This window comes from Equus caballus, chromosome 10, assembly GCF_041296265.1.
Source record: "Equus caballus isolate H_3958 breed thoroughbred chromosome 10, TB-T2T, whole genome shotgun sequence".
NCBI lineage: Eukaryota > Metazoa > Chordata > Mammalia > Perissodactyla > Equidae > Equus > Equus caballus.
In genome coordinates, this window is record NC_091693.1 from 49,930,754 (window position 1) to 49,958,484 (window position 27,731).

At 41.8% G+C, this 27,731-nt stretch overlaps 1 protein-coding gene across 5 annotated transcripts in view; it reads right to left on the reverse strand.

The window, feature by feature from the left end:
• The window catches only part of BACH2 (BTB domain and CNC homolog 2), a 329,505-nt gene that overhangs the window by 237,014 nt on the left and 64,760 nt on the right, over positions 1 to 27,731 (reverse strand). For 3 of the 5 annotated variants that reach the window (XM_023650814.2, XM_070225334.1, XM_023650811.2), the window contains exon 2: positions 13,769 to 13,881. Coding sequence is in view for 2 of the 5 variants with exons in the window: in XM_023650811.2 (XP_023506579.1) it covers positions 13,769 to 13,777 (9 nt within the window). In the remaining 3 variants the exon portion in view is untranslated. Of the gene's footprint in view, positions 1 to 13,768; positions 13,882 to 25,554; positions 25,883 to 27,731 lie in introns of those variants that run through there. The other 2 variants (XM_070225333.1, XM_014734172.3) reach the window with 2 other exon arrangements.

A 27,731-nucleotide genomic window follows, 5' to 3' on the forward strand; every position in this document is an offset into this window, starting at 1 on the left:
CTACCTACCCAGTTTTCAGACTGTACCTACTTATTCTTTTCAAATTGCTATCACTATCTTTTTCATGGGAAATTTACAAATTACTTTGAGAAGCCAAAAATTTACAGTGGAAATTTCTTCCCAAGTCCTTTTTTAGAATAAACCTATTCAACAGGCAAATCTAAATAATTTTTAGTAGTTCTAAATGTAGAGAATTCACAACTTCTTACTGCAATTGAAAAGGAGCATACAAAGCAATTACTTAGTCACTTATAAAAACCCACGTTCAACTTTTGAAATAATGACTAACCTGATAGGAGAGACAAGACTTTTATAATTAAATACCAAAGTCTAGCCATTTGAGATAAGCACAGCAGGTTATATAATTGTCCCCTGCACTCAAAATACCCTTTTCCCCCTCTTGGATGCATATCATTTTTCAGTTAATAATAGAACATGTAACAAGAAAACTTACTGTATTGTAGGAAACCATTCTAACCACAAACTAAATTTTTACCTGAGAGTAAAACCTCATTAATTTGGATTTCACTCATTTCATAAGGAGAAAAAACGCCCATTAATACTGTAAATAAAATACCCTTGAGAAGATAATTGATTCTAAAGAAAACGAAACAGTAAGCCTTAGGCACTCATTTACATACAAATACTTGGAGTGTTAATTGAAAAGCATTCCAAGCCCAGCTAGAATGGGATTTTCAAATTCGGATACTCTGAAAACTTCTCTTAGCACACTATGACGGACACGCTCAGGAGCACTGTAAGTTACGGGCTACACATGACATCTTTTCCTAGAAAGATGGGATGGCTCATGTGTCTAGAGCCATCTAGCACAGTCACTACTCAGCCAGGGACTACATTTCCCAGGCTCCCTGCATTCAGGTGGAGCCATGTGACTCGTTCTCACCAATGGAATACAGAGAGCAAAGAGGTCGAATCAGGGCTATGGTGGTTAAGGAGTGAGTATTCCTTCTTCATGCTCTCTTTCCCTTTCACCAGCCAGATGTGGACAATCACAACCCTCAAAAGATGGTATAAGGTGGAACTGTACCCCCCTCCCAAATTCATATGTTGAAGTCCTCACTCTCAGTACCTCAGAAAGTGACCTTATTTAGAAACAGGATTATTACAGATGTAATTAGTTACGATGAGGTCATACTGGAACAGGATGAGCCCTATTCCAATATGACTGGTGTCCTTATAAAAAGGCGAAATCTGGACAGAGACAAGAATAGAGGGAAGATGATGTGAAGAGACACAGGGAGAAGATGGCCACCTGCAGGCCAAGGAGAATGGGCTGGATGAGATCCTTCCCTCACAGCTCTCAGAAGGAACCAAGCCTGCCCAACTTTGATCTTGCATTTCTAGCCTCCAGAACTTTGAGACAACAAATTTCTGTTATTTAAGGTACCAGTTTGTGGTCCTCTGTTACAGCAGTCTAGAATCTAATACAGATGGTAAGGCCAGAAGATGGAAGGGGGCTGAGTTCAGGATTCTTGAACAACTGCTGAATAAAAGCACTTAACTGAGCAGAAAGATTTACACTGGATTGAGACTTTAGCAAGAAAGGAAACTTTCATTGTGTCAAACCACTGAATTTTGAGGGCTTATTTGTTCTAACAGCTAAATTACTGAATATAAGATTTGATTAAGTAATTTAACTGGCAAGTACATTTTAAAGTTATCTTACATAAAAAACCACAGACACGTCACAGAGAACGATGTAACATCCATGTAAATTTTTAGGATAAAAAGGAACTTGAAAGAAAATTTGAGTTTAGAGGAAGATATTTGGGGGTAATTCCCCCAAATCCTCCCCAGGGTACAAATTTACTCCCCTCTGCCAGTAGAAATAGAATTTCCTCAAGAATTTTAAATAAGCCACAATGTCAAGGTTGCTATACATGGTTTAAGTTATGCTATAATTCACTTACATATTTTTTTGAAAATTCAGAGAAGCATTTCCCCCAAGTGGCCCAAGTGTGTAAATTTTTACTTTGGTACCAAGGACAACAATACTGTAAAATGAGGTCTCAGCTTTTCCTAAAATTCTCAATATTATTTTTAATCAATCTGTAGAGAAGTCACTATGTAACACCTTCTGCTCTCAAATACAGACAAAATATACACTTCCTTTATGATAGGGTAACTAACATGGAATCAATACACCATTTTCCATTTTCTGATTTTCTTTTTTTTTCTTTTTGGTGCTTGATGAAAAAGTGGAAGGACAGATATCCTAGCTAAGACATAGAGTTGTAACTCAAAGTACCTCAAAAGCTGAGTTGGCAGCTGGGCTCTCGTGTTTATAGAAAAGCTAGGATGATTCAGCCTGAGCTCAGAGCTCAATTTAGATCAGAGCAGCTGGATTCAAAACACATGTGAGATGTGGCAGCAGGTTTCCAGGTCACACTGATCCAAGACGGAGACCAGAGACCACTCCCCAGAACGATTCCAAATGGAGAAAGTGCCTGAGGGAGAGGGAAACCTCAAAGGTGTTTGGAAGACCAGGCCACAGTCAGCCCTTTCCAAAGGGCCAGTAACATCAGCATTTCCGGCAGCTGGCAGGTGCTGCAGAGGCCAAGGGGAAAGCAGCCGGAGGATGACACTGAACGGCCCCTTAGGCAGCTTTGTCACGGTCAGCAAACATCCCTCACCAACGACTTCTTTCCTGAAGCAGCTATTGTTCAGATTAAACTATGGGAATCTGGGAAATGGAAAACCTTAGAGAGCACACGCTTCCTGCTAAGATCCATGCTTAACTTTGCTTTGTTTCAAAGAGAAAAACTGGAGTAATGGAAGGGGAAACAATTTCTAATGACACTTTTTATCTTGGCGAGAAGAAATCACAGCCACCTCAACTATAATATAGGTTACACGCTGAAATCTACAAGAGGGGAAAAGTAGCACAAAATCTTCCCAGCCCAGTTTTATCTCCATCAGAATTCACCCTGCTCCTTCCTTAATTTTCTTTGAATGTGATATATCCAGAAGGTTGGTGATTTTGCAGCTATGAATTTTATGTGCAAGAAGAAATACTTCCTCTGCTGTTTTTCCTCACCTTCCTTCTCCGCAGTCTCTCTTCCTCCCGCTCCTTCTTGTCTCTTTGTTGTGAATGTCAGGGCTGTCCGTGTCACAGTCTGACATGATTAGTGTTTCTGACATTACACCAAGAAGCACACAGAGCGCAGGGAGAGCCGGTGGAGGGGCCGGGAGTCAGGACGCACAGCCATTTAAAGAAGTCAAAGGAAAAAAAAGAAGCCCAGCCTCCTTTCTCTGAGGTTCCTTGATTACAGGGCAACGTATCAATCACCCCAGATTTTTCTCATTTATCCAATTAGTCCGTTTTCCTACTCCTGTGGAGATCCCTAAGGTGCAGATCTATTCTGCGAGATCAAAGTCAGTGGCTCCAATAACAGATAAGACAGAATCCGTGACTCCGCAGATTCTCAGGCTGTGAAGTGTAACAGTCGGCGCACTTGGGGAAGAGAGCACCAGTCCATTTCGAGTATCGATTCGCCACTTTGTCACTCTAATGATGTTATCTCATTAAAAGAGATAAATGCCCCACTGTTCTTCCAAGAGCATCTGCTTCTTACTCTTCGCTCTTTTTCAACAGCATGGCTCTCAGCAGCAGCACATTAAAATCAAATTGAAATCCAATGCAAGGCTTGGCCACAGAGCTGCTTACCGACACTTCTTTTTAATTGCTTTTTCCTACTCTCAACCCCCTTGCTGCTCCCCCCCAACAGTCCTCCATAGAGACAAGCAATATAAAGAGAAACGGATGCAGAAAGTAATCGCAATAGCAAGTGTGTATTGAGTGCCTATTTTGGGGCGCCTCCATGGTGTCAACATTTACCTTCTACCACGACTTTTCCGGGTATGCAGAACAATCCCCAGCCAGCAAATGAAGAAAGGAAGTTTGAAGTTAAGGTACTTGCAGGTAATGAGAGGCTGGGCCACAATCTGAACAAGGGTCCAACCAACGCAAGTACTTTTTTTAGTCCCCATTTTCATTCGTGGAACAAATAAGTAAATATGACTGTAACTTGACTAGAATAGGTGAAAAAAATGTAAGGGAAGGTGGCAATTATTCTTCAGCCCGCTAACACCCAGGAATATAATGCCATAGGCAGCGCAATGGTTTTGTTTCAACAGATTCTTATTAAATAAAAAAGGTAGCAATTTTCCATAATGAATGTTTTATACATTATTCCTTTGTGTATCAGGCCTCTAAAGTACACATTATTAAAGTCTATTAAAGTCTGTATTTAGCAGCATTACTAATGTGCCTTTGGGGAAATTATTACAATGAAACAGCATCAGTCTTTCACAAAATTTCAATTGTTTAATATTCCTCTTCTGATCTTCAATACATGTGTCTATTTTTAGCTACAGTCAGATCTCATCCGAAATGCCATAAACCCAGCCTAGAGCTGTCACAACAAATTGTTTATGGGTTGGATTTAAGAAAGAACAAGAGATGCAGATATTGCTAATTTCACCCAATGGTTTTATTTTTCCCCATAACTCATTATAGTTTTCCTTCTGTTCTAATTAACAGGTGCTCCTTGATCACTATGACATGTGATGACACTTTACCTCTCTGGCTAGGGTTGGTTATCTTAATTAATCACTTAGATTTATATCTCATTGAGACTAGTGTCTCAAAATAATGCCACTTTATTAAAGTCTGAGGGTGGTAAGAAGTTATAAAACTATTCCAAAAAAAAATAAACAAACAAACCAGAAGTACATATAAGCTGTGATTAATCAAATCTAAATGTTTTCATTTAAACCTAAACACTGTCATTTGAGACTAGAAATGTCTTCTGAACATTAACTGAGGAATTTCTGCAAATTATGTACTTTTAATATTCTAAATAGGCAACTCTCCTTCTCTAACTAGTATTTATTAATTTTACGACACAGTATGAGGTTTTTAAAAATGAAGCCAATAATGTGCATTCATCCAAAGCACAATGTTCTCCACAAACATCCTATGGAGAACAATAATGTTAGACTTATTTTACAGAGACAAAAGATAACAGGAAGCTGGAAAGAATACCGGCAAACAGCTACACGATACATGGCCTCTATATCACAAAAACGAAGGGGAAAAAGGCAACTTAAAAGTATTAGGTACTCCAATTAATAAGCTGGGTTGGAAATAATCTCTTAGTTACATATTTCCCCTTTAAACAGCAACCCCACTGTTTGAGATGATCACAAAATCAGGCAAATCGAGTTGATTGTTAATATTCTAAAGAAGGGCAAGTCACAGATTAACTAACTAAATAGTCACGTTTCCAATCACCAATTAACTAACTAGGATGTCACTTAATTGTACCCATTAAGGTCTACTAATTGAGAGAAAGACCTGAGGGCTTGGAAGACAGAGGCATTCCTCCACATGACGCACAAAGGCCAGAATCCACTGGTCTCTTTGTTACAGGGACCCGGCCACCACCAGCATCAAAGAAAGAGGTTGCAGCACACATCACGCATCCAAAGGGCCTGTCTAATTATGCTGCGGGCTCGTGTGGGCTGAGCTCAATAAGGTGATATAGAAGGAGAACCCACCAGTTCAGTCAACATTCAATTAAAGCTCCACATGAAGGCTGGCACGGAGCAGTCCGTCAATGAAAAAAAAAAGCAATACTTATTTTAATCAAGAAAATCCTAGGCACTCCTCTTTAAATCCTCAAGAAATAAGGATGAACAAGATTCCAAATCCAACAATCGCAATGCGTGAAGTGCCCCTAAAAAGAACAAAGTGGGACCGAGAATCCTCCTTCCTTCAAGTGAAACCTGTTTTATGGCCAGTAGCTGTGGTCAAAGAGCTTATCATGATTCACAACCAGGCCTCTCACACTTGAAATTATATTACAGTCATGTCCAAACATATCCCTTCTCCTGCTCTGCGGCCGTTATGGTCTTAACCCTAAAGTCCAGCCTTTCTACCTGTTCGGACCGTCCTTCATCTTTTCCGACGTGATTGAAGTCAAGTCGGGCCACTGACACCTTCACCCTGAAGTCCAGGCATCGCCATGTCCACATGAACACTGCAGGGCGTGCACACCTTCTCAGGCTGGAGCTGGCTTCCAGGGGCACCAGCAGAATTATTCATCTGACGCTCAAGTTCTCTGTACAGAAAGGTTCTGAGTTTCAACTTATGCCCTGCTTGACTTAACCTACTTCACCTGTTTCTGGTTAAGCAGAAATGAGGAGAAGCCTTGGGACTGAAACAAGCACTGCTGTTGCTTCCATGGTAGAAATGACTATATAAAGAGATAATTCTACATAACTTAGGGAGCAATTCTCAAATAGCGTGTATACGTTTTGTATATAGTTATGCACACAAGTTATATACATGGACACATTTTAAAGATGAACAAGCATAAACAAATTCAGTTAATTCTTTTAAATTTGTCTTCCTCCTACTTCATGCCAAAGTGACCATCTACTGGATTACGTTTACTGTACTTTAAATTTGCTCTCCCATAGCTTTCACAAGGGAATTATCTTCCTGTTTCCTTCCTAAAAATTCACTAAATTTCCCAGTGCGATGCATATGGAAGAGACTGGAGGTCTAACTTTGCCATTTCCATACATCCCACAATCAGCAGAATTTGACTTACACGGTAACACAGGTGCTACACTGGGTTTGTGCTAACAACGTCCCATTTAGCGTCACAAACCCCATAAAAATGAAGTTTTTAAAATAAACTAAGGGCGGTTTTGCCCTCGAGATGTAGAAGGTGAGAAGAGATGTGCTACAATGTCCAGAGCACTCACTGCTCAGGGCCCAGGGCCCAGCTGCTTCTTCGAGTAAGGACTGCCAAGTCTAGGACGCAGGCACGGTCTAGCTCAGCGCTCCTCAAACTCCTGTCACAGGACGTGCTTCAAAAGCACTGCAGACTTTAAGCAGTTTTTGTTTATGTCAGTTATTTCTATCAAGGTTTACCATATTAAAAGAGAAAACTGAGACATTCTGGGGACACAAAGAGAGACAGTGGAAAAGGCAAAAAATATCTTAGTATTATTACGAGAACCACAAGTCTAAACTTGCACACATCAGCAACGTCTGAACAGCTGAATGAAGAAATGACACAACCTGAGAGCAAGAGGATGTAGTGTCCATTTAAAATTTTTTGAGGGGCTGGCCCCGTGCCCGAGTGGTTAAGTTCATGCGCTCCGCTTCAGCGGCCCAGGGTTTCGCCCGTTAGGATCCTGGGCGCAGACATGGCACCGCTCATCAGGCCATGTTGAATTAGCAGAACTAGAATATACAACTGTGTACTGGGGGGCTTTGGGGAGAAGAAGAAAAAATAAATAAAATTAACCCGCTCTTTAAAAAAAAAAAAACTTGAGCCACTGAATCAAAGGGCAGTATCTCTTTCTAGAACATTTCTCTACTTACTACCGCCCCAAAACCATTAGTACATTAAAATACCCCTTCCTGGTAACATGTCAAATAGAACGACTCCCAGGTCCCAGCCTCTGTTTTGACCAATGGCTCTCTCTCTTTTTTCTATCTGCGCGCTAAATAGCTTCAACCAGTTGTACCTCAAATGCAAAACAGCTAAAATAGTATTTATTTTAAAATGCTTGCTTTTCTCTGATTGTTAATCATATACACAAATACTTATTGTAGGAAAGTTGAAAATACTGAAAAATATGTTTTAAAATAAGAAACAAATGCATACCATGTACCCACCCTCTGAGAAAACCATTGCCAACATTCTGGGCAGTATCCTTCCAGTCTTTTTATCATGCATATTTAAAAAATACAGTGAAGTTCATACCTTATTTTAAAATATGATTTTTAGTATGGAAGAATGCACATTGCTAAAGAAAATTTAGAACATAGATGCAAAAAGATAGTGCTCTTAATATTTTCTTTTTTTTCTCTCCTTTCTTGCTGAGGAAGATTCTCCCTGAGCTAACACCTGTTGCCAATCTTCCTCTTTTTTCACTTGATGAAGATTAGCCCTGAGCTAACATCTGTGCCAATCTTCCTCCACTTTATATGTGGGACGCAGCCACAGCATGGCTGATGAGTGGTGTAGGTCCATGCCTGGGATCCAAACCTGTGAACCCAGGCCGCCAAACTTAACCACTAGGCCACAGGGCCAGCCCCAAAGATAGTGCTCTTAATATTTTGATGTGCATCTGCAATCTTTTTTCCTGTCAGCAGACTTGTACCTTTTATTCAAAAAATGAAATAATGATCAAACTGCACATATTGTTATGTAATTCACCTTCTTCACAATTTATTTAGAACATCTTTTTATGTCATTAAATATTCTTCCATTCCTCCTTGGTACTTTTATTGTATGGCTGTACCATGGTTACCATCTGTAAAAAATTACTGTTGTAATAATATGTGATAATCGTCTTTGCTAAATTTTTATATACATTCATGGCAATTTTCTTTGAGTAACTGTTCTAGAAATGAAACTTTTGAGTCAAAAGATATATGTACTGGGGCTGGCCTGGTGGCGCAGCGGTTAAGTTCGCACGTTCCGCTTCAGCGGCCCAGGGTTCACTATTTCAGATCCCGGGTGCAGACCTACGCACTACTTATCAAGCCACACTGTGGCAGGCGTCCCACATATAAAGTAGAGGAAGATAGGCATGGATGTTAGCTCAGGGCCAGTCTTCCTCAGCAAAAAAGAGGAAGATTGGAGGCAAATGTCAGCTCAGGGCTAATCTTCCTCAAAAAAAAAAAAAGACATACATACTTTTGAGGTTTTGATATACATTGTTTAAGTCCCCTTGAGAAATGTGTTCTTTCACTAACTGTGTATGAGAGCCTGACAGTACCAATCCTACCTTCGCTGAGTAAAGTTTATAAATCTTCATCAACAGCATAGGTGGAAAATGCCATCTCATTATTTTAATTTGCATTTCTTTGATAACTGTGGAGGTTAAACATTTTCTTCTATGTTATTTATTGATCATACTTCTTCCTTTAGTGGTTTGATATTTCTGTTCTTTGCCCATTTTCTATTAGAGCAATCATCCTTATCTGATTAATTTGTAACAGCTCTTAATAAATTAGCTAAGTTAAGTCTCTGTGCTACATGTTGTAAATATTATCCTGGCTTGTCTTTTGTGTTTTAGGGTAGTTCAGAATGTCTTTTGATGGAAAGAAATTTTGAGATTTTACATATCAAATACATTCTCTTCCTTTGCAATTTCTGCTGCTAGAAATTAATAAGGCCTTCCTTACTCCAAGATCATTTAATTTTTATTTGTATTTTCTTGCACGTCACTAGTTTTTGAAGTATGCAGTATTTCTTCAAAGTCTGCCATGAGGGGGAAGTTGGTCACTGCTTTCACAAAAACAACAGTGGAAACTCATTAAATACAGACTGGTCATCTGGTGAAACCACCAAGAGTGTCCTAGAAAGGGGAAGAGAGAGACCGCATATGTTCACTGTTCACCAATTCCTTATACTGCATCCAGTAGCTCTGTTAACTTGCTCTTCGAGTGAAAGAAGTTTAAAATGGAAAAAGTTTTAACATTAGGTTTATGTTTAAACCTCTGGGATGTGATGACTCTCTTCAACTTGGTCAGAACAAAAGCTTCTCACGGCACATACCATCGTTTTGCTCACTGATGTACTGCATGCACAGTGCACGGCAGACAGTATGCCCTTGATAGACACATGTTGGAGGAGCCGATGTCTAATGAAGTAATGTGTATGCCAGGTGTTGGGTGGGAGAGCCGGGGGTAACTCTGGACTTCACTGCTCCGTATTAAGGAGGAGAAAGTAAAAACTCTCAATGAAGGCAGAAACTAAATTTTAGTTTTACTTTTCAGTTAACTGTAGAGATATTAACGTGAGTGTGAAGGTGAAACTGCCTCAAACCTGGCACAGTAGGATACAGTGCTGAATACTGGAAAATATTCACAGAAGGAGTTCTATTGGGCACATATTAAGCAAAACAGTGGCGTCCACCCACCAAGAGAGATAAGAGACACTACTTCATTCGATACTATGGCATTTGTCCAAAGCAATAACAGTCAGATCTGGCTGAACATAACAAGGGAGAAACAGTTCTCAAGGAGATTCTTTTTCACTGTAGGGGGGAAGGAGGGGAGCATTCTGTGTAATAATGGAAAAATCAATTATTTTTCAATCAGATGGAGTGTCCTCATAAATTCAAGACAGAGAACAGCATGGAATATGCCTCCATGAAAACAATGACCATGAGGGAAAGAGTTTAGGATCATAACCCAAAGGTTGCTGCTAGGAAGGAGAGGTCCTTTCAGAACAGAAACTGTCTGTGAGTGTAGTTTTCGTGAATTTAAATAGTGGTATTTACTGAACAAACATCACTCTGCCCAATTTGCCTCTACAAAACCCATCCTGTCCAACCTGCCTCCCATTTGGCTGGTTGTTTTTTTTTTAAGTAACACACTAAAATCCTCTCTTTACACAGATAACACAGAGACAACACAGAAAAACTCATAACATTAATCCTTCTTACTAGCAAAAATTTCTAACACAGTCTTGCAACCCTTATCGGCGGGGATATGTTCTGAGAAATGCTTCATGGGTTGATTTCACTGTTGTGTGAACATCACAGAGTGTTCTTACACAAACCTAGATGGTACGGCCTACTACACACCTAGACTACATGGTACTAATCTTATGGGACTACCATTGTATACGTGGTCCATTGTTGACCAAAATGTTGTTATGGGGCACATGACTGTGTATTATATACATATATTTATACATATTAACAAGAGAATGACCAAAAAAGTAGAAAGGATGAAGACTTTTGACAAAATTTAAAAGTTAAATTCTAATTATAAAGTTTTTGATCGATATAAAGATCAGAAAGTCAGCTCTTGCAGAGAGATCTAAGGAGAATATGAAAGCTGGAAAGGAGGTCTTCAAGTCTGCATAAAGGCCAGGGAGAAGGAGTACCCAGGGGAAATCTGTGCACCCACAATTTCTTCAACACGTAAGGCTGGGAACATAAAGCCTAGAATGTACAACCAGTAAAGCCTGTTTATAATATATCAAAAACGTGAATAAACATGAGGGTATCTATTCTGTATAAACTTTGTGAGGTGGATATCAAACTGACATATTCCATGAACACTAGACTCAGGAAATGGCACCAGGTTCATGACAAGCATTGTGCTTGGGAAAGCCCTCTTTTTGTCTTCTGCCAGCACTAATACACCAGCATGCTAACTATCTGAGGGCCAGAACTGCACCCCTTCCTGGTGCTCCCTCAGTCTCTGACACAGATAGAAGTTCAAGAATGTGAAGAATAAAGTCGCTACCAGGTGGATGGCAGTTCACTGATCACCAGGTTAGCCGTGTTAAATTACTCAGACAAACTGCCAATCACTTTTGCCATGGGGGCCATTCCTGTATTTTCTAGAGGTATGGTCTCTAATTGACCCAAAAGAGAGCTGTCAAGGCCTAACTGTGATCAGAATCGTCCTGGTGCTTCGCAGGAGTAACACTGGACCCAAGAATGCTGTGGCCATCCTCTATCCTGACACTTCCCTCATAAAAGTGTCCCATTAATTAGCTGGGGCTTGGGAAGGAAGGAGAATATTTCATGTATATCCAAGGAAGAGGAGAGCGTCAATTCAAATGCATAATCCTTCAATTTACTAGGAACAAATCCACTTAAAAAATCAATCACACCCACAAAAGTATTTCCAGCATTCTAACTCACATATCCTAATCAGCAAGACGATTCGCCGGTTCTATTTGTGCAGAGAAGAGCTGTTTCCCAGAGAGTGACCTATTCTTTGTCTTACACCAAGAAAACCGTAAGAAAAATGCTGACCTATGAGCATTACACATCATGCTTAATCACTACTTTAAATTAAAATAATATAAAATAAAGCATTCATTGAGTCACTCAGGCAGAACATAACTTCCCAAGAAACAGACACACCTACTGAGACACTTGAAATTTCTAAAGAGTCTGGTTCCCAGCTGGGTATCAAGAGTCAATCCATGACATCAGGTCTGGAACCGCCCTGGAGAAGCTCAGGGCAGGGCTGTCATAGTAAACCATGCTTGCCAATCAGATTTCCCAAGAGCTGTCTTAGCTTTTCAGGACTCCAAACTCTAAATAATAGAAGCCAAGCTTTCCAATGACCACAATGATGGCTCTCCTCCCTGCTCCCCACCCTCCAATCATGATTTTGGGGCAGAATACCTGCCCACCTTCCCATATTCCAAAAGCTCACTTCTCAAAGACTGCCTGAAGCTAAGTGTTTAAGCCAGAGGGGGAAAAAGAAGTCAGCACAAGATTTCCTTTTCTTGAGCCTGGCTCAGCCAAATGAAAATCTCTCAAAAAACAACTGCTTATTTTTTCCTGGTCTCTTCTGATGAGAGAAAGCAGCCACCCCTGAGAAGGCCCAACGAACGGCCATGAGAAAAAATGCCACAGGGAAGGGGTTTGGTTGTCACTAATGAAGTGATAGAAGGGGGATGCAACATAGAAGACAGTCTCTCACTACAAAGAATTACCGATCCAAACACCAATAGTGTCGAGGTTGAGAAATCTTGCTCCAGCCGTATCAAACTCTTTGTTGTTCTCTAAACATGCCAGACTTTCTCACATGCTTTTGTGTCTAAACATAGGCTGTGTCCTTTACCTGGAATGCCTTGCCCTACTTCTGCATCCAAGAAATTACCATTTATCATCCAGGATACAACTCAAAATGTTGCCTCCTCTATATTGTTGTTTCCAGATCCCCTAGAATTGGATGTTCCTTCTCCTCCTCCTTCTTCCCCCCCCCTTTTTTTTTTTGCTGAGGAAGATTTGCCCTGAGCTAACATCTGTTGCCAATCTTCCTCATTTTGTTGAGGAAGATTCTCCCTGAGCTAATATCTGTTGCCAAGCTTCGTCTTTTTTTTGTATGTGAGCTGCCACCATAGCATGGCTACTGACAAGTGGTGTAGGTCAGCGCCCAGGAACCAAACCTGGTCTGCCAAAGCAGAGTGTGCCAAACTTAGCACACTTTGTTAGAACACTAGCCATGTGGCCCCAGAATTGTCTGTTACCTGCTGAAGGCAAGACCCAAGCCTCATTCATTGTACATCTCCAGATGTACATGAAGGCTCCAGAGCATCCATCTTGTAGCCAACTGTTGCCTGCTAAATCAATGAGGGAACAAACAGAAATGTTGCAGACGCACCTAAGACTCTCTTGCAACAATGTCTAAGGGACAACTGTGTCCCCAACATCAAAAACAAAATAGCAAATATTAACAAATGCTTATAATGTGGACAGGCACTATGTTAAGTACTGGTGCACATATCAACTCACTTATCCTTACAACAACCCTATGAAGTGTCGAGGTACCATTATAACCAGCATCTTACAGAAAAGTTAAGCCACTTGCCCAAGGCCATCAAAGCAAGCATATGGAAGAGCTGATATTTAAACCCAGGCAGTCTGGCTCCAGAGCCTCAATCATCTAACATTCGTGCCAACGCAGTTATACTAACAACCAGTATGTCAGCTGCTCAGAGGCCTCTGACAAACACAAGTGACATCTCTGGAAGACTATACAACCGTAGAGTAGCCATCAGCTCCTGTGAACGTGCCTGTAAACACTGCTCACTGCAGTCACACAACTCTCCAACCTCTGGAACGCTTCTGACAGGACAAGGAACCTCCTCACACCATGGAAAGATACTACGTACCGACGAAAAATCATATTACCATAAAGAAGACGAAAAGGCTGATTCCCTAAAGTACCTCTTACCTTGTTCATGCTGCAGGGACTGGAGCGAGGGATCAGACATGTCACAACGCGAGGCAGCTCTTGAAGATTCTCCTCGTTCCTGTACACCTCACTTCCCAAAGCAGACAGCTGCACTGCAAACACGAAGAGGAAATCCATTAGCTGGTGCTCGGGAAGGCACAGAGCAATCCTGTGTCCATTGGAACTTTCTCCCATGATGGCAATGCTCCATGTCTGTGCCATCCAGTATGGTAACCACCAGCCACGTGTGGTGACCGAGCACTTGAAATGTGGCTAATGTAACTGAGGGCTAAATTTTATGTAATTTTAATTAAAATATAAATGTAGACAGCCACGTGTGGTTAGTGGCTACCGTACTGGACACTGCAGATCTAGAGGGTCAAACCAAGAGTCTTGAGGCCACAGACACTGGGCATGCAGTGCCCGAGGAATATCTGGATATTATATGCTCAGAGTGACTACAGATACATGGGGACAAGAATACCCATTCATTCAATAACTATTTTTTGAGTACTTACTAGGTGCTGGGTACTGAGGACACAGTGATCAATAAGCCAGAGAGGTCAGTGACTGAAGACTTTCTAGATCAGGCTTTGGCCTCCTTAGGAAGGGAAAGGATCTAGCATGTGAGCACCTATTGTGCGCCAGACCTCAGTGCCTTCCCCGCGGCCCACAAAGAATAGACAGGCATTTGCTGGAGCCTGACTATACCATTGCCAGGGCTTAATGCTAAAACCTTCCAGAGCTCCCTGGGAGGTGGTATCCCAGAGGGAAACCAGGAGGTCAGTCCCCCATGGGCCAAATGAACCACACGATCCAACACCTCCTCAGATAAAATAAGAGTCCATGTTTTTATCGATGTTATTGGTTCTTTAGGTCGGTTTTTTATTCCCTTGAACACATTTTAGAGTAAAACAGTTATTGTACAGTTCCAGGGTCCTTTATTTTGAGGAAATATTAAGGAAAAACAAAGAAAATATCTTTGACCACTTAATTAAAATCTGTAGCCTTTTTGTTTGAAAGATGTTTATGGGTGGACTTGAGAGGAGAAGAAAACATTGTAAGGATCTTTGTAACCATCTTATTTCTGCGTTATTTTTTCAGGTTGCATCTAGGAAGAATTTATATATCTGAACCTTTCCATAAAGATTAGAACTGGAGGTTTAAATGGAACTACAGTGCCTTAAAATATTTTTTTTAATTATAATAATAACAACAATAATGAAAACGTTCAATAGGAAAAGGAAAAAGTACTCATAATCCCACTAGCCTACCACAATCACCTTTAGTTCCTAGCAATTAGCTTTTGTCTACTGGAAAATGACACAAAACCCTGGCACGTCTGCTAACTGAGTGAGAACACAGACAAGTCCAAGGCTGTATTCCTCATATTAATAACGTCTTTCACTATTAAGAAAATGATTTTGCAATTTATATTTTAAAAAGATTAACTCCTACTCCACACACATTACTATTCTGTGAACATAATATTATTAAATTTCTTTTATAAATCAGAAGATAGGAAGAGGAAATTGCAGATCACTCCCTGGTTATTTGAGAGAGATTCCAAAGAAAATATCACATTCAGTCACAGCAATAACATATTTTAACAATGATGTACAACATGGAGAGACCCTGGATCCTCCAACTCTGGAGCCTAAATATATCCAAACACCCCCATATATACAGGACGCCAGGGTAACCACTGCTTCAAAATCAGGAAAATTCAGTATCTAATTCTAACCAACCTTAAAGTGATTGAAAGAAAATTAGGCTTACAACTTCTACTCTTTGAATTTCCAGAAGCAGATGCTAATGAATTTCTGAGTTTTAAAGTAGAACTCTATATACATTGTTGCCTTTTTAACATATGTATTCGATCCATGTAAAAACTACAGCCCAGCACTTAACTGGGATGTTTGTCCAAATGCCTTGTAGATATCCGCGGTCACAATTCCATTCAATGTACACATTGGTATCAACACAGGAAAGGCGGGCACAAGAAGATAATAATAAACAGACAAGGATTCTTGAACATAATTTCCCCAAGGAAATTCCACCCAGCTCCAACCATGCCACGATCCCCATTGCCTCAGAACTTGGGTACAGAGTCTGCAATAAACTAATTACAGATCCTCCCTTGTGGCCCCCCCATGCCATGCACGTTGGTTTTACAACAAAGTCAGAATAAAAACTCTTCAAAGGAAATACTAGTCACACAGAAAGTTCTTAATAAATATTATGAATAGACTTTTCTTTTTGCTTTCATTTGCAGAACCTAGGATGATGTAGACTATTAACATAGGATCTTAAAAACAATGTTGATAATTGTTGCAGGTTGCCTTCTGGATTTTTTAAAAAGGAAAATCTTTCCATGTCCAGGATTGTAAATCTTTTAAAAAATATCCTTAAGAATATTTTACAGCTTGATAGTGCTCAAAACTGTACAATGCACTTTTATATTAATACTCTCAATTAGTACTGATAACAATACGGAGTGGTAGTTTTCCTAATTAGGAAACCAAAGGCAGAGAGGAAAAAGAATTCTTCTTAGTCATGCTGTAATAGGCAGAGGACCCTGGGCTAGAAGTGACTTCACTGAATTAAAATATGTACAAAGACCACAAATGAAAAACCTCCTCTAATAAAATACACACACACACACACACACACACACACACAAAGACCACCATTAACAGAAAACACCTCAATGAACACAGACAGTTTTAGAAACTGGGTCAGCTCGCTTCTGGACAGCAACCAAAGAGAGTGGCCTCGTTATATGAAGTACTTTCAATCTCCTTTGAAATAGAGTGTACCTGTTGTTTTGTAGCCAATTCAGTTTATGAAGAAGGTTAGAGAAATCTATAGCTTAAAACAGGAGGGACTGCCTCTTAAGTATAAAGCATTAGGGAAAAAGATACCTGAGTCACCATGGTGGAATTAAGGGAGTTTCCTTTTTATTCTATTCTTCAATGTTTCTTTTTAATTGTTCAAGAAGTGGGATTCTTCTGATACTTAACAAAAGGAAAGTACAGCTGCCTTTAAGTTGATCCCAGAAGCTAATGTGTGACATCTACTCAGTTGATCCTAATAGAGGTGGTTCAATGGGCAGCGAAGCCTGTGGTCAACCCTAGGCTTCTAAAAGGGTAATGGAATACCCTTCATCTTCCCAGGTGGATAGGAGAAGCGTATGCAAGCAGGAAGGTGGAGACAGGGTAAGTGTAAGAAGAAGAGATCAAAGAGAAGGAAGAGAAAAGGTGAAGGCTGCGAAGAGAGGAGAAAACTCAAAGGGCAGAGGGACAGACAGACAGCTAGACACAGGTTCAGTGATGTGGCCCAATGCCCCTCACCAGCCAAGTCCTCACTACGGAAGGGACTGAGAGATTCGGGCTCCTGGTGACAAGGCCACATCCTATGCTTCTGGAGGATTACACACTCTCACGTGTAGAGCCGGGTGTCAGCAAGTGGGAGCTGGAGTAAAGGGAAGACCGGGCCTCCCTGTTTCACCACTATTTATTTCCCATCAAGCTCCACCTACCACAGAGAAGAATCTATTTTACCTGGATGACTGAGACTACAGTATACAGGGTTGGTGACAACAGCCTAAGTTGACTTTATTCTCTTCTCCTCACTCTATAGAAAAGCTTAAATGTGTCAAAGGGCTGGGTTTTTGTGTACTGGGCTATTTCTTGGCCCTTGAAAATGCAACTAATATTTATTGCCAATGTAGAATGGGATATGATGAGTCGGGCTCATCTCCTCACTCCAACTTCCCCACCCCCTTCCTAGACGTTCATTCTAGAAGGCTTTTGTAACATAACTCAAAGCTGGGTAGCTCAGGCACTCCTCTGGGAAACAGGCCCACAGGAACAAGCAGGCCACTCCTCACAGTGTTAAGAGTCTCACTGGCTTTTAGATATAACACACTCTGAGGTAAGTCTGTGGCATGGTCTCTTGTCCCTCCCCTCCGTGCCACTGAATCCAGCAGCCTAAGTAGAGAGCCAGGGCATGAGGACAAAAGAGCTTCTGGGAAGTAATAAGAAGACGAACAGGCTTTGGTGAGAAAGAGAGAGAAGGCAAGATGACAAGAGTCTAGAGGAAATTCTCTAAATCTAGGACTTAAGAGGTTGGGAAATCAGATGAAGAGATGAGAGAAATATCCCTAAGATCCTCCACCCTGTTTTGATGGGTTTGAGTAATCCACATGTCTCTGAAGCAGATGTCTCCTGACAACCTTCAGCTGGAATCCTCGTGCAAGACTGGATAAATGTAAGACCATTTTATTACAGACAGTCCAATCCCTCCCTTCCACAATAAGGAGTGTGGTGCTGGGATTAAAAGATCCAAAGGTAAAGCAACCAACAGATGGCTGCTCCTCCCCCAAATGCACGCACACCTCCCAAGTGACTGGCTCCTTCCCTTCTTCTGAACAAAGAGGCAGAGGGACCAGAGCAAAGCTCCCTGAGGAGCTTCTTGCAGGTCTTGCTCCATCTTCAAAGTTACAGCAGGCATGTGGCTCTGGTTCTTCAGGACCTGCATGTCCTTGCTAGCCCCACATTAAGGCAGCAAGCATACCACGACGTGGTTCTGCCCCAAGAGACTGGACAGTGTCTGCCCTTCTGCCTTGTTCCCTGTGCCCCCACTTCGTAGCATGCCATGGAAAACACACATCAAGCATCATCAGATGCCTTCTTCCCCAAGGACAGGTTAGGCAATTTGAAAACTAATATTCTGAAATTTTAACTAGTATGTGAGCTATGGTTCAATATGAAATTATGATAAGGAAGGGGAAATGAGAGGATTATAAATTATAAAGGAGAGAGACACTGTTGGTAACACAAAAAAATTGCCCTGAGAGCCAGATGGGGAGTAGCAGAGTGCCAAGTGGGAGAGCGTCCACTGCTTTCACATGACTACTGGCATACGTGCTGCGGGGCTCCCATGCTTAGGCGAATCCTAAGTGAGGATAGCTAATGTTCAGATTCAGGGCTATCACTCTATAAAAGGTCAATTTCAGTCTCCCAGTGATTTACTAATACCTTCATTAAAGGTATAATACAGAACCCTTCCCAAGAGGTTACCTGGCTCAGCCCTCTTCTCTTGCCTGGGTGACTACCTAAACCAGAGGATGCAAATTCAGATGACTACAGGGGTCAAGAAAGAATGAGATGACGGAATGGTCAGGCCAGCAAAGACAATGTGGGGGAGACGTGCTGGAGAGTCTGCCACTCAACTGTAGATCCAGGAAAGTAGGAACAAGGCACATGTTCCCAGAACTTCTGACATTCAAGAAGGCCAGGAAATTGGGCAACTATGTAAAATCACGTGATTTTTTTAATGCTGGCAATTTATATGAATACTTCGGAAATCCCATGGGGTTGGATTTGGTCAGCCAGTTTGCATCTTCTGCTGTGCACTTTTCCTGTCTGTCAGGGGATTCTTTGTTCCTTTAAATCTCCAGGACCGGAGGCTCCGAACCTGTCTCCTGATCCTTCTAGGGTTGTACCATTGTAGCAAGCCCAGCAGCAAGAGTGGGCAAGCAGGGCTCAGAGTCACGTCAGACAGTCTGAATATCAACTCTGCCTCTCTGTATGTGATTTTGGCAAGTTACAAACCCTCTCTGAGTCTCTATTCCTTCATCCATAAAATTGGGGAAAATTCTTCGTACCTCCTAAGATTGTTTTGAGGATTAAATGGAGTAACATGAAGAAAGTACTTGATGTATGGTATTAAAAAAAAAGATAAAGCCCTTCTCTTCCTGTTCTCCCATCACCATTCAGCACCACCTTATTCTGCTTGTAATGGCATGTAGGTGTTACCTCTCAATCACTCTAGTGGATTCTAAGTATTTCAAGGGAAGAGATCTTGTCTGTTTTATGCCCAAATAGCCAGCACCTATCCCACTGCCTTACACAGAGGAGGCACTCAACATATACAAAATTTAATTATAATGTTGCTACGGACTGAATGTCTATGTCCCCCCCGCAAATTTATATGTTGCCTAATCCCCAATGTGATGGTATTTGGAGGCAGGGCCTTTAGCAGGTAATTAGGTTTAGATGAGGTCATGAGGGTGGAGCCCCCATGATGGGATTAGCCCCCTTACAGAAGAGATACCAGAGAGCTTGCACATGTGTTCCCTCTGCCGCCTCCCCCAACACCCTCCATGTGGGGAAGTCAGCTGTCTGCAAGACAGCTCTCACTAGGAACCAAAGGAACCAGCACCTTGATCTTGGACTTCCCAGCCCCCAGAACTGTGAGAAATAAACTATCATTTAAGCCGCCCAGTCTATGTCATTCTGTTATAGTAGCCTGGAGTGATTGAGACAAACGTTTAGGAAGGTCTTCCTTAAATCTAGAACCAACTGAGCCTATTTCCCCTTAGTCTATCCTCTTCTAATGCTTTAATACCAAGATCTATATCTATTCCTTATTTGGCTAGAATATTTTGAGACTAAATGAAAAAAAACAGGTCCAAATTAAGAATAAAATACTGAAGAATTTTCTCTTGAGAAGTATGACATCACTTTTAGGTCAATGGGGTACTCTTTGGGTACTCTGCATACCTCAGAAGAAAAAAATTAAACATAAGAGATTTCATCACCCTATTAATAAAGAATCATACTTTAATTTTAATCCTAATTTAATTTTAGCATCCTCAACTCATGTTTGCCAACTGCATGTCATTGCATGAGGTGTACTTGGTGGCTGTCCAGAATTCCAGGCAATCCCCAATCCATTTGTCCACTCTGGATTGAGAAAGCTGAGTTGTATTCATCTAGGACAAAGATTTACCCCCCAAGCCTGACTCACCCGGTTTCTTTGATTTTATGCTGAAAGAATCCCAGATACCTTCAAACAATCTCAGCTTCCCTCTCCCTTGGGGGGTTTGCTGAACAATTCAGGCAAACACATTTCCTGTGATTTGGTGAGAAGCTAAAATAACTCAAGAGAAGGCCTAGTTGGTGGGATACTTCAGAACAATACCCTGAAAAGGAAGCAATGACAAGGGAAATCAATAAGAAGATATCTCTTTACAGAAGCTCAAGGGGACCACCTATCTCTCCAATAAAAGGTTTCCAATTAAGGGACTTAAGTATTCTCAAGAATACCTTGAGGATAAGTAAGCTGTAATGAGGGGCAATCGCCTTCCTGGGGGCTAGAGCTTACAACAGCAACTCCTCTGCTTAGTAAGCCAGAGTGGATGTAATGCCTTGTTCCTCTGGGAAGAAACTTTCATTAATCCTCAGAAGAAAGCTCAATTTGACATGATGGGCCCTTGTCAAAAGCAGTCTCAGGGATTCTCTGTTAATCTCTGCTTTCCGAGGCTCAAATTCTGTGCTTTCCAATACAAGCTTCTCTTTAGTGTGGCTTGTTCTTTGTGCGGGTGTGCCACACCCTGAGTTGTTAACCTCCCCAAAGGGATCTAGTGTTTGCTTCCTCCAGAGCCCTAGGCTTTTAATGCTCTTGCACCATTTTAGTTCTACGTCAAAATAACTGGAGTCTGCATACCACGCAGGTAGCATAACTACGGACCCCACAGCTATTCTATCAACGTCACCTTGGATTTCCATCTCCCCACCCCCGTGCCCCAAACACACACACTCAAAGCCCCACACAGACTCTGGGGAGAATTCTTCTTGTCCCCTTTTGGCAAACAGTTCTTGTGTGACTATAAATACCACAGCGCCTAGAGCCTAGTGCCAGGTCTGAACCACCCATGGCCTAGTGGCGTCAATGTCTTCTGGTACCTGGGAATTTTCCTTTCCTGCTTTCAAGCTCACTATGCACTTAACTACTTCCTATTTCATCCCACACACCTAACGATTTTTCTGGGTGATGAAGTGGGTGTAGAGGGTCAGAATGCACCAGCTCAGTATACTGTTCTGCCAGAAACGTCTAGTTTTTGGTTCCCTAAACTCAATTCTGCCATATTTAGGGTCCCCTGTGTGGCCCTTTAGCTATAATTCAGGCCAGAAATACATTCTTTGCAGTATATGCAATAATGTTGTAACTCATACCCTAACACTGTCTCAAACAGAGAGACACTGAGTGAGGAAGAGCGGAAGGGTAATGGAGGCATTGAGAAACGTGCCCTCAGCCAGCATCAGCAAAGCACGCAGTTACCCCAAGGAAACAGTCACCTTCCTGCCCAAGGCTGCACTTTCTGCAAACAACTAAGTTTGTCCCCAATTCTGGGGAAAAGAATCTGCCTTATGTGAACTTTTCCATGATTTAGAACTGGATGAGTGCACGCTGATGTTCTGGCAGCATCAGAGAGGCAAAGATGGCAAGAAATAAAACAAGGGCACAACCACCTCACCACATCACAACTGTGGTCAGGAGAGTCACTGAGTTCTCTAACAGCAGCCAAGAGAACAGCCACAGAAAACAGCTCCAGCAGCCGACCTGGAGGCCTTGTCCCTGGGGTATCCTCTGATCTCATTACAGCAGTCGACACTAGTCCTCACAAAACAAACAGAGGAAATTTATGCCTGTGGAGAACTCCACATTCCTTGTTTAACGAGAGTTCCAGCTTCTGAGACCACAGCCACCGGGATGGGGAGGATGTCTACTTTGCTCCAAAGAAAGAACTGTCGTCACTGCCTTGCCCTCTTTCTGGGGCTGATACAAGGGCAGTGACCTGGAGAGAGCCACTGACCTTGTGGCCTGGGCTCTCCGCTCTGGTCCCTGAAGAGAAGTTCCCTTTCTTCTTATGTCAACATCCCTAAACTCAGTCAGTGGGGCCATTTCCTCTTGAACAGCTCTGGGAAAGTCACTACAACGCAGCATTGAAGGGTTCCACCTGCTAAGGCCAGAATTCCAAGAAAGAGACGGCTCTGTGTAACAAAACTTTAGGTCTTCTGGTGGGAAAAACTTTCCCCTAAAAGACCCTTGGCTTGAGCCCTGGAAAACTTTACTTAACTTGGGGTTCCCACTTTCAGCGTAAGTGGCAAGAGGGAAAACGTTATTTTATACCCTTTAATTCAATCTCAGAAGTAACTAAGGCCCCAGCTCATGAAGCAGAGAGTGGACTTCCAATCCAAAATAAGAACAGAGCAGTGGTTCTGAGCTGGCGATTTTGCCCCCCGGGGGACATCTGCAATGCATGGAGACACAACTGCTGTCAAGACTCGGGGAGGGTGCTACTGGCATCTAGTGTGTAGAGGCCAGGGATGCTGCTAAACATCCTACCACGCCCATCACAGCTCCTGTAATAGAATTACGTGGTCTAAAGTGTCAGCAGTGCTGAGATTAAGGAACTCTGATGCAGAGGGAACACTCAAGGCTGTGAGTAGGTTTTTAATAATGACAACTCTTAATCACATTACAATAATGTTGATATCATGCAGTCAAAATATTCACAATTAACCACCACAAAAATTTACCAGTTCTCTCTTCAACTAAAATAAATGAAAACTGCCTTTTAACTACACAGAGGAAGATCATTAGATTGGCCTGGACAACAGTGGAGCAGCTTCAATATTAGACTCTATTATCAGCAGCACTCTGAGCGCTGTTTATTCCAGGTCAAGGTGTGATCTGGTGCTTACTATCATATCATAATTCAGTGGTAAGTACCAACAGAAGGAATTTATAAGTTCCCTGATTACTAAAACCGTACATGTAACCTGAGTATATCCAGGTCTGGAAAAAAATGGCAAAATATTTCAACTTTTAAAATACCAACAAAATATGAAGAACCGTTGGTGGCGTTGACCTACATTCTAGGGAAGCTAAAAAAGAAAAAATAGCTGCACAGTAGGGCCCTAAACAAATGCACAACTGCAGAAGTGTATCATAATGAAAATAATGATGGTGCATATTTTGAAATTCTCCCATTTCTAATTTTCTGTACCTGTTTCAAAATACTCCCTTTTCTCTACATAGCATACTTTCATTACATCTGATGTAAGAATATACACTTAGATAACCCAGTCATTACTCTCTCATGAACTCTCTTATTCTAGCAAAAGAAGGAAAAATCCCCTCCAAGTACAGTTAGTGCATGTAAGTAAGTTTGAAGGAGGAGATGAAAATGAATTTCATGAATGAGCAGGAGTCAACTTTTTAATGGAATGTTTTAAAGGCTTGTGGTATAAACAGTAAACAAAACTGATTCACTAAATGTTAATACTGTTTACCATGATGTAACAGTTAGGCTTTTTTTAATGTTCCAAAAACTAGAGGAAAATGAATACTGTGGTAGGGAAAATGATACCTTCCTTGGCATTTCAAAATCATTGCTCAATTCCCCTCGAGCGAGGAAGCCATAGTAATGACTTTATTTTACCTACCGCAATTATGGTACACCTCGAAGTAATTCTCCACAATATCCCACTTTCCTCCTTCCACTCAAGTCCTGCTCAATAATCTCTGGAAACCATTAACCAAGAGTCCTGTTTCAATTTTCCTCTCCGCCCTCCCCTGCTGCCTCAGTCATGCTGGAGTCAGGACAAAGCAAACTTGTCTTACATCACAGAGCAAACTCATTTTCTAGAAACCGTCCTGTTGGTAGTTTACCGCTACTGGAACTCAACACTGTCAACAGTGTGGTCTTTGTGTGGTGGGTGTTGTTTAAAAAGAATTTTTTTAAAGTTTCCCCACACCCCGTTCCTCTTTTAAAGACAGGCAGCAGTGTGCGGCGCCCTTCCAGCCTGGCTCCACCCTGCTGTGTAAACTAGACATTACCTTATACACAAATGAATCTACGGCATTCCTCAGTCTAGCTGCCTCGCTGCAAATTCCTACGCTCCCCAGCAGCCACAGCAGCACACACTCCCCCTGGCTGCCCCTCCTCTTCCCCCACCCTCCTTTTTTTTAATTTCCACTGCCTCACTGTGTTTTTGTGTAAATGATCTCACATGACTCAACAAATCCATCTGCCTGAAGCAGGCCAAGTCTGGAGCCCTCCCAGGAGGGAGGAAAAGAATTGCTTTGTGGAAAGGACCTGGAGCTCTGCCCTTTCTCTGGCTCGAATTACCCGCCTGTCAGGCCTGACGGATTTGGCTAAAAATAAAAGGAAGCGGGCCGTGAAAAGCAGATGAATGGGCTCAGCAGTTCCTTAGATAACACAGGCCTGCTGTTGCCCAAAGCTCCCCAAACAGAAACTTCAAATGCGGGCCTGTGAGTGCCGGAGGTGGCTCCCAGGTGAAAGGGGGCTGTCAAGTCGCGGGAGGCGGGGAACATGGCCTGTGGTTTAGATTTAGAGAGAGAGAGAGAGAGAGAGAGAGAGAGAGAGAGAGAGAGAGAGAGAGAGAGAAAACAGTAGAGTTCAGTGGAGTGAAGGCTTGGCTTGTAAAAAAAGAAAAAAAATGTTGTTTCCACTACAAAATTACCCTTCTCCCTACCTCCCAACACCAGACATTTTAAGCCTCCCGATGATGTCACTTCTGCATTCAGAGCCAGCAAAGAGCTAAAAGTCCTTCTTGTAAGTGTATGCCCAGCGCCCGCAGTGGGTATTAAGCACTTAGGTTGGCAATGTAATGACACACTGTAACAATCTGTAATATGAAGCAGTCAGCAAAGCCCTGGCTCTGAAAGCTCTTTCTCCGACCATTAACCATATGTTTGGCTCCTCGGATAGCCAAGCGGGTGTTCCAGCGTACCATCTGGTTTCTATCCACACAAGCAACTGCAAAGCACAGACTGTCTCCCTCTGGAGCAGCGTGTTTCTTTTTCTCTCTTCTCCGCTCTTCCCTTCCCCTTTCCTCCTCCCACCTCCTTGGGTTTCCTCTGCTAAAGAATTTTCTGCCATTCATCACGTGCAAAGAAAACTTTACCTGACATGGCAGCGGCAGAGCCATTAAGCATGCACAGCTGTACAGTAAACACGCCAGAGAGCCGTTTACCATCCGCCGAATCCATACAGCACGGTCTCTACCCGCTTCCTCATCTCCTATTGAGTGCTGACACTTGATCCAGTATGTTAAAAATAGGTACATTCTTGACAGATCCAGGGGTTGTTGTGGTGCCCTTCACACTCACTTCATATTCTGGGAGTGGGGCTTTAAAACACACACGCGCGCGCGCGCACGCACACACACACACACACACACACACACACGCCCCCTAAGTTTGCCTCCGCATTCAATCTGCATGACATCAGTCTCTCACAGATGACATACCGACTACAAATAACCAAGTTAACTAACGGATTCTATTGCTTTTTCTGCCCTAAAGGATTCCATCCCAAGTGTGTATTTTTCCTTCTTTTTTTCCAAAAGAGCCCAAACTGAAAGAGAGGACACTTCAGAAGAATTAAGAGCATACAATCACTTTCAACAAATTGATAATTTGCCAGTTTTATTTACATCTGCATTTTAATAGTATAATGACATGGAACATGCTATCAGAATTCATAGGATTTTCTTACAACGTGGCCAAAGGATTTATCCCAGATTTTTTCCTTTACAGGATTTAAGATACTTTATAAGTTTTTAAAGATTTATGATGAGATATTTGATAAACAGAAACGAGGTCATTCCCAACCCCCCCCCAGGAGTCCCCACAAGAATAACGTATGCATTACCCACCCATCGTACCGCATTAGGAAATTAAAGTTAATTCTTTCCCAAACCTTTAAAAGAAAAATTGGTTTCTCACATACCAAGAACAAAAGGAAGAATATCATTACAAAGTGATTAAGCAGAATGTCAGCTTTTATCCTGGCGGAGCTATGGAGGCCCTGTCGGGGGACTACTGTTTATTCAAGCTAACAAGGATGCCAAGGAGGCCACTACCTGCGCGGACTTCTACCCCCTGCCCTTGTCAGTCCTCATTTCCATGATCTGAAATAGGTCTTTTGTTAGCTATTTCCACCAATAAGAGACATTAAAATTCTGCTGCATGTAGGTTTTAGAGAATGACAGAAAAGGTAACTTTTAATTTCCCAAGACTTAGGAAATTGTCCTCAGAAAATGAGTTCAATTAAATGCTGTTTTTGATCCCAAAATCATAGTACAAACTTAAGACTACATTGCCTTTACTCACAATATCATTAATAAAAGGAAAGAAAAATCATCAATTCAAAACCTCAACATTTTCATAGTTAACTACCTAGTTCCTTAAGCGGAATCAATTTATTATAAGGTATTTATGCTTTTCATAAATACTGGTGTCCAGGCCCTCCTCGTCGAGCTCTATAATACCAAGATCCCTGGGGGTGGGCCTGGCCATCAGTAATTTTGAAAGCTTCCCAGAGGTAGCTATTGCGAAGCCAGACTTGAGAAGTCTTGTTCTATGTGAACTCGAATGATACTAGAAACCTCCTCATCAAAACCAAAATGAAACCTTTGGAATGGAAACGTAAATGAAATTTAGGATTAAAACAGTGGCTTCCAAACTTGTTTAGAAGTGGAATCTTCAATCAAACAAAATCTTATTTGGAATCCCTGTAAACAAAAGAGTAAAAACAATAATTTATACCACCATTTTACACTTTTGGTCTGTATGACGTCCATGGATTTCATAAATCCAAATACAGAATTTTTAATCAGTATAAGTTGACCAGGGAGAACAAAGTGGTCATTTTACTAAACAGAAAAATGTGAAACTGGAGTTCTGGCTGAAAGGTCCAGTGCTGTCCACCTCAGCATCCAATTTTCTCCACGGCCAATGGGTTCAGATAATCAAGGCCGGATGCAGGTAAAAATAGCAGTGTGTGCAGAACAATGAAATTAATGCACACATTAATTTAATAAATGTCAATTAAATGTCCAGTTCGCACCAGGTACTGCCCTCAGGGGTCACGAGAGGAATAAGTTGCAGCCTTTTCCCTTGAGAAGCCTAGTTAAGAGGACAGCTAATGGCAGAAGAGCAAGACAAGCACGATAATGGAGGCACCAAGAACTTGCCACCCAGGGAGGAGATGCTAATTCTGTCTGTGGAAACAGGGCATAACCTCACCAGCATGGGACAATTCAGTTAGGTCCTAAAAGTCTGAGTAGGACTTTTATGG